At 45.3% G+C, this 8365-nt stretch overlaps 1 protein-coding gene across 1 annotated transcript in view; it reads right to left on the bottom strand.

Annotated features, from left to right (window-relative positions):
- Window positions 1-2948: 2948 nt before the first annotated feature.
- The window catches only part of LOC308166840 (pre-mRNA-processing factor 40 homolog A-like), a gene marked incomplete at both ends in the record, with an annotated part of 51611 nt that continues 46194 nt past the window's right edge, over window positions 2949-8365 (bottom strand). Inside the window, one exon of the mRNA XM_080541163.1 lies at window positions 2949-3092. Coding sequence (XP_080397289.1) covers window positions 2949-3092 — 144 coding nt within the window. The remainder of the gene's footprint in view (window positions 3093-8365) is intronic.

Below are 8365 nucleotides of genomic sequence, written 5' to 3'. Positions count from 1 at the left end.
GATAAGCGGGGGAGATGGGCAGAGCACTTCAAAGAAGTTCTTAATCAACCAAACCCAGTAGTCAGGCCAGACATACCACCAGCAGATACACCTCTACCAATAAATTGTGAGAAACCCAGCAGGGCAGAGATCAGACAGGCTATCAGGGCTCTGAAGTCAGGAAAGGCTGCAGGGCCGGATGGAATACCAGCAGAAGCAATCAAGGCCGACATCGCAACCACCACGGAGATGCTCCACAGCTTCGCAACAATCTGGGAGGAGGAGAGGGTGCCGGAAATCTGGAAGGAAGGAGTTATTATCAAAATTCCAAAGAAAGGAGACCTAACCTGCTGCAACAACTACAGGGGAATCATGCTTCTTTCAGTACCAGGCAAAGTCCTGAACAGAGTGTTACTGGAGAGAATGAGAACTGCAGTTGATCCCCTACTTCGAGGCCAGCAGGCAGGTTTTAGGAGTAACAGATCCTGTGCCGACCAGATTGCCACACTACGCATCATAGTGGAACAATCTATAGAGTGGAACTCCTCCCTATTCATACATTTCGTAGATTACGAAAAGGCCTTTGATAGCGTGGACAGAGAGACACTGTGGAAACTAATGAGGCACTACGGAGTCCCTGAGAAGATCATCTCCCTGGTCCAGAACACCTACCAGGGAATGACTTGCAGGGTCTTACATGCAGGCCAGACGTCAGACAGTTTCGAGGTCAAGACCGGAGTGCGACAGGGATGTCTACTGTCACCCTTCTTGTTCCTCCTGGTCATAGACTGGATAATGAAGACCATCACAGCGGGCAAGAAGGAAGGCATACAGTGGACCCTCTGGTCACAGCTTGATGACCTTGATTTTGCTGACGACCTGGCACTCCTGTCACACAGCTATAACCACATGCAGGACAAGACCACCCAGCTTTCAATCACATCCCTTGCAGCAGGCCTCAGGATGAACAAGGAAAAGACCAAACTGATGAGGAGTAACACCCCGAACACCACCCCCGTCATCATAGACGACAGACCCATCAGAGAAGTTGACTCCTTCACCTACCTTGGCAGCGTCATTGACAAGCAGGGTGGCACAGACAGTGATGTCACTGCTAGGGTAGGCAAAGCCAGAGCAGCATTTATCATCCTGAAGAACATCTGGGCCTCAAGGGAAATAGTTACTCCAACAAAGGTGCGCATCTTTAACTCTAATGTCAAAAGTGTCCTTCTCTATGGCTCAGAAACATGGAGAATGACAAAGAAAACATTGCAGAAAATCCAGACTTTCATCAACATCTATCTGAGGCGCATCTTCAAAATCAGGTGGCCAGATAAAATCAGTAATAAGGAACTGTGGCAGAGAGGGAGCCAGGAGCCAGTAGAGAGCCATCTGTCGGTCGCTTTAAAACATCAATGAAGGCGTGGGGCCTGGCGGACAGTGCGGCATGCGAGTGCGGTGACCCAGAGCAGACCGCCGACCACATAATCACCATCTGCCCCTTATATAGACCACCCTCAGAAGCCAGCCTCTTCGACCTAGAACCAGAGATGCGGGCATGGCTACGCGACACCGAGTTGGACCTCTGACGTTACACGAAAGAAGAAGAAGAAGAGAGCCAGACCAGGAGACGGAAGTGGGGATGGATTGGTCACACCCTGCGCAAACCAGCAGCTACCATCACACGACAGGCCCTGACATGGAACCCACAGGGAAAGCGGAAAAGAGGAAGGCCCAGAAACAGCTGGAGGCGGGACTCTGAGGCGGAGTTGAAGAGGCAGGGTACCAGCTGGGGAGAGGTGGAAAAGAAAGCCCAGAGCCGTGATGGATGGAGAAGAGTCGTTGATGGCCTTTGCTCTGCAAGAGATCCAACGGCATAAGTCAAGTAAGTCAAGTCAAGTAACTAAATACGAACAGGAAAGTGTATTTGGTCAAAACAAAACGTAACCATTAAACCAACTCTTCCACCTATAACATAAGTGAAAATAACGGTGGTCAAAATTGTCTGGTTTATTGGTTAATTCCACGTTCTGCACCAGAGCAGGAATTGACGTGACAACATCAGTACACCGGGGCTCACAGAACGGTCCGCAGAGTCCGTACACATCTCTGGCACACATCGCAAATTAGTACGTTGACCCAGACAACTGTGAGAGGGTGCAGGCCATCGGCAGGGGCAGAGCCTTCACCTCGCCGAGCTTCTTCCAGGGGCACGAGGGGGCTGAGTCCTTGCTGGTAGGCATATAGGTAGTAGCAGTCCACAGTAGTGTTGCACGATATACCGGTACCAACGATATACCGCGGTGCCAAAATGTCACGGTGCCTACTATACCATAAGCTTTATACAACGGTACTACCGTGGAATACTATACTACCGTGTTGAACACGGTACCAGCGGGGCAACTCATAACACCTCAAACGTTGTTCCTATGGTTCCTGCGAGCTCAGTGGGCATTAACTAGAAAATTAAAACCACTGAGTTTTCTTAAGTTGAGTTAAGTCTTGAGCTACAGTTTGGAAGTAGCCCTCTATTTTTTTGATATGCCAGTGTTTGCTTTTACTTTTCAAGTTCGTGAAAAAGACCCCACAGACGGACAGACATACAGACAGACAGACAGACAGACACACACACACACACACACACACACACACACACACACCTACTTTGCTATACTCTTGCAAAAGGCCAGTTGGTCTGTTTGATGTTTCAAACTACTTATTAATAAACATGTTATTCACAAAAATATCGGTTTCAGTACTTTTACTTACCTGTAGAGTTACAGTGTAATGCATTACATGCATGTTATTCATGCACCACTCATTAAGTTATTGTAACTTGTATAAATACATTGCATGTTCATAAAAATAAAAAGTGTTACAAAAGTGCCGCGGTATCGCGATACTACTCAGTATCGTGATACTTGGGCTGGTATAGTATCGCAGGGTAAAATATTGGTATCGTGACAACACTAGTCCACAGCAGCACAGTTCTGGTCTATCTTGGCCAGAGACCAGGAAAGCGCAATACTGTTCTGATTCTCGTCCTGGACCCGGGCCAGCTTGAGTTGAGGCTGCTGGGGAAGGAGGGTGCCCTTTGCGGCTGGGGGCAGTGGCTTCAGAGCACAAGACAAGACAGGTAACTGGGGGACGTTAGACGGCAGGGAGAAAGGTTTAGAAGGCGATGTGGTGGTAGTCGGCGCTGTCGTCGTCGTTGAGGAGAGGTTTTTGGACGGCGAGCTCCCCTGTGAGATGATGATGAACAGATGAAACTAGTCTCTCTGAGACCTTTTTCACCTGAAGTCACCTTAAGCACTACTACTGTTTGCACACACCCCTGGTCACTGTGAACATTCAATTACACTTTCCACAACTGCTGTTTGCACTTACTACCTTCGCACATACCATATCTTTGCAGATTTGTACATACCTCTTTTTTTGATATAGCCTCTAATTTATATCTGTGGACAATTAAGTTGAATCTAATCTAAGTTGTTGTTATTATCTGGGCCTTTCTTTTGTCAATGTCGTTGATATTCTCTGTATAGTAGTGTGATGATGGATCAATGAATGCGGGGGAAGGGGAGAGAGAACTTAGATACTGTGTGCATGTGCGTGTGTGTCTGTGTGCAGTAGAAAACAAACAGAATATGATGTTTATATCTCCTTGTTTCAGACGATGAGACAACTGAGAACTCCTGGCCAGCCTTGTGGACTGAAAGTCAGGCTAAGGAATTTAAAACAAGGCATCCTTGGTTACAGTGGAGGGACAGAAAATTAGGTAATATCAGCACACATGAAAAGGCAAAGCTGATATAAACAATTGAAATTCATAAAGTCAATGACTATGCAAATGAGAGTTAATTCATCTTTAATGTGCATTAATTTAAGACATTTACCATTCAATTACTATATTGTAATGTTAGTTATCAATAGTTGTCAGATAATTAGCTATTGAAAGAGTGTAATGTTTTCCTCCTTTCATCTGCTTTTCAAGCATTTGCTAGCCATGGTGTGAAGATTGTAAACAGTTTATTAAATACTTTAGATTTAATTTAATTAAAATGTTGGCCCTGTTCAGCAGATGTTATTGCTAATATAGATACAAAACGTGTATGATGATGCTAATTAGTCGTGGTTTTGTTTACTTCCAGGTTGTGCTATTTGCAGGTCCATAAAATCAACTGCCATCCTCACAGAAAAAAGAGTGCCCATATCTGAGGAGTGGGTGTCCTTTAAGATCCAGTCTTTAAACACAGACAGATCAACGGCTCTGACCTCTTTGAGGAACAAGATACGACGACATGAGACGTCCAGGGCACACGCAATAGCCCAGGAGCTCACTGAAAAGGGTGGACAGGATTTGCTTGGAAATTTGGTGAGAGCTGTGTCAGAGACTGTGTTGGTGAGACAGATGCTGTATTCAGAACAGCATACTATCTTGCAAAGATGAACCGACCTTTCACTGACCATGATGATCTCATTGAGCTTCAAGAAAAAAATGGTGTCAACATGGGTACTAGTCTGCACTCAAGGTACAGTTCCACAAAAATTGTGGAACATATAGCAAAAGAGATGCAGAAAAAAATTGTTCACAGTCTTGTGTCATCTTCAAGCAAGTTGTCTGTTCTCATTGACGAGGCTACATCTCTCAGCCACAAATCTGCCATGATTGTCAGCCTGAAAGCCTCAGTAGATGGAGCTACTCCTGAATTGTTGTTCCTGGAGCTGGTTGAGCTGGAGAGCCAAAGAGCAGAGGGCATAGAAGAAGCTCTACTGAGCTGTTTGGACATTGCAGGCTTCAGTGAAGAGTGGCTTCAAAAGAACTGGGTCTCATTTATTTCTGATGGAGCAAGTGTCATGTTAGGCAAGAAGTCTGGTGTGGCAACCAGGCTGACTGCAAGGTACCCGAACCTCTTCACATGGCACTGCATGAACCACCGTTTGGAACTGGCTGTATCTGATGCTGTGGATGAGGTTCAGGCAATCAACCACTTCAAAGCGTTCATGGAGAAGATCCACAATCTCTACAGTCAGTCTAATAAAAATTCACGGGAGCTTCTGGAAGCAGCACAAGAAGTGGGCTCACAAGTCCTGAAAATTGGCAGAGTTTTAAGTACACGATGGGTGGCCAGCAGCTTCCGTTCTGTACAGGCTGTGTGGAGGTCGTATGAAGCACTCAACAGGCACTTTGAAAATGCTGCAGAAGACCAAACAAGAAACAGCAAAGAGAGACAAACTTACAGAGGCCTGGCACGTCGTATGCAAAGCAAGTTTATGGGCGACGGTAAATACTATTGAGGATGTAATAGGTGCTATGGTGTCTCCACCTCTACTAAGTCGCACCGTTCCACGGACACTCACCTGTTTTAAGCTATTGGTTCTTGTTCAGGCTGCTCGACGGGTGACCCCAAGGTCCCTCTCGTATGGAGCAGAGTGCACTCCGTACAATGTCTCAGTTGTAAACTAACGGGTCTAAAGGCAAACTGGTTAGGTGAACAAACAACGGATAACAACTTCTAGTTTTTATATTTTATTTAAAAAGTTTATAAAAGGTTAGTACACGTTATTACAGTAAGATTCCTCAGCCGAGGTTTCCTATAAAAGCTGTTCTCCCTACTCTTTCGAGCGGGTGTTCCTTTTCTAAAAGGTGATTGAGTTAGTTTTTAACTTTGTATGTTATAAATTCCTGGAAGGGAAGATTCTAGTATGTCAGATATTCCGGAGTTAACCAGAGAGTCTAAAGGTTCAAATTCTGTTTCCGTAGTCTCAGAAGAGATGTGGAAGAACGAACAAAACTGTCTGTGTGTGCTCAGTATTTATCCTGTTAGTCCTGTGTGACTTTGGACTCATGTATGATGCACTGTCTGAACTTGCAACCCTATCTCAGCAACTCCAGGCCCATTCAACCACACTCTTGAGCAAACCAGCTTCTGAAGCGCACCATCAGAGTGCTGGCAACATTCAAAGACACCCCAGGAGAGAAAACAGAGGAGGCACTGACAGCACTGGGATCAGTTCCCCTGGAGTCAAATGCAAAGCTCACACCAATCAATGCAAAGCAGTTCCTCCCAAGTCTGATCAACAACATGGAGAAGCGCCTCTCATTTGAAGGTGAAATGCTTCTTGATCTCAATGTTCTGGATACAGGAAACTGGCCATCAACACCTGGCATACGGCATGGTGAGACACAGGTAAAGCGACTGTGCAGGCGGTTCAATCTTTGTGAAGCGCAAGCAGTTAATGGTATGAGAGATTTCCTTGAGCACCCAGACAGTGAGCCTGAAAGCCTAAAGCCACTCATACGATGCATGCAGACCATCCCTTGCAGCACTGCCGAATGTGAAAGGGGCTTCAGTCTCATGAACAATATATGCACAGACAAGAGATCTACACTGTTGTTGTCCAATGTCAGTCATTTGATGATGATCAGCATCAATGGGCCCCCTGTAAGTCTTTTTGAGCCAAGGAAGTACATCACAACATGGTTGAGAAGCCATCGTTCTGCCACACAAGCAAGGAGGCAATGCAAACCTCAGATGGCCGAGTACAAGCATATTTGGAAAGCTTTGTAGACTACCAGGCTGTTTGTTTTTTTCTTATTTGAAGCGTTTGACTTGTAGCAGTTCTTGTAGCAGTTCTTGTGGCAGTTCTTGTGGCAGTTCTTGTAGCAGTTCTTGTGGCAGTTCTTGTGGCAGTTCTTGTAACAGTTCTTTCTTTCTTGCATTTAAGCTGAGAGTACATAGTGATGGTGATTAACACGAAAGAGTAGAAAATCAGTCCACCCCCCTGCTGTAAATGCCATTGGTTGTTAAAGTCTTGTTTTGGTTTATAATAAATTGAAATGTTTGTAAACACATAACCAGTCGTTCAGAATGCTCTAATATATGTGTAGATGCATACTGTATGCATAAGTGAGTATGGTGGTGCTTATGGGGTGTCGCTACGGGACGGGTGTCGCTCCAGGACACGTCGCTCTGGGACGGGTGAGCATGAAGCTGGGAGGGAAAAATCACAGTATACCCACTAGAAAAAACTAGACTACACCACTGCCTGGATCCACCAAACAAAAAACAACAAGTTTAGAACACCACAGCAGAAATCGTCCAGCTCCGACTGACAAATCAGTTAGGATTTCAGAACACTAGAAAGAACCTAGAACACTCTCCATTAGACTCATGATGACAATGAGGATACTCTGTACAAGTACAAGAGTGATTGGAATAAACGTGGGGCAACCGCCTTACTGTAGAACTACAAATATAGGACAGTGACCTCACCGTGGGAATGAATTAACTGGATGAGGTTAGGCAAAATACAACTGGACTTGAAAAGCCAGCTAAATGACAGCACCACACCTATTGATTTGAAAGCTGCTTATAGAGGCCAAAGAGTGGATCATGTCCTAATAAATGGATAGTACAGTATAGTGGAAGTGGAGACATAGTACATGCAGTAAATGGCATTGATTCCACAACATGTTGGAACCATTCCTATGAGATTCTGGTCCATGATGACATGATTGCATCACACAATTCAGATTTTTCAGGTGCACTTTCAAGCTGTGAATCTCCTGCTCTACCACATCCCAAAGGTGTTCTATTGGATTCAGATCCTTTTACTGGAGAGACCACTGAAGAACACTTCAGTTTATTGTCCATGAAACCAGTTTGAGATGGCTTTTGCTGACATGACATGGTGCACTATCATGCTGGAAGTAGCCATTAAAAGATGAGTAAATCATGGCCATGAAGGGATGCACATAGTTAGCAACACTACTCAAATAGGCGGTGGCATTCAAGTGTGCCAAGAAAACATTCCCCACACCATCTGAATGAATGAGAAGGTGTACTTTTTTTCCTAATAAAGAGTATGTATATATATATATACACACACACCTATTTATTTATTATGTTTTCTTTTTTCGAGTTCCTCCACCTCGTCTTCATCATGCCGAACCCCCCCCCCCACGCTGTACTCCACTGGCTCGCTAAACGGCATGAGGGCATGAGGATACACACCAGCTTCTCCATACAGAGGTATGCAGTATCTTCTACCATGAAGTACCCATCAGGAGAGTACTTTGCGTAAATTGAGGACTGTTTCAGGATGAAACTCTTGTGTACGGATCCATGGTCGCCAACAAAGGTGTGTATGAACTTGCCATCGCTTTCAAAGATGGCCTGCAGCTGTTCGCAGGCAACGAGTCTACAGTAGTGCAATGTCTATACTCACTACGCGTTGTCCATACTCGCTACGCCAATCAGATGACAGTGTCTATACCCGCTACACCAATCAGATGGCAGAGCCGGGTATAGACGACAGTGTCTATACCCGCTACACCAATCAGATGGCAGAGCCGGGTATAGACATCCCAATCAGATACAGC

Source organism: Nansenia antarctica, assembly GCF_963989245.1.
Source record: "Nansenia antarctica genome assembly, chromosome: 10".
Classification (NCBI taxonomy): domain Eukaryota; kingdom Metazoa; phylum Chordata; class Actinopteri; order Argentiniformes; family Microstomatidae; genus Nansenia; species Nansenia antarctica.
Note: the sequence above shows the minus strand (reverse complement) of the source record. Positions and strands in the feature narration are given on the sequence as shown.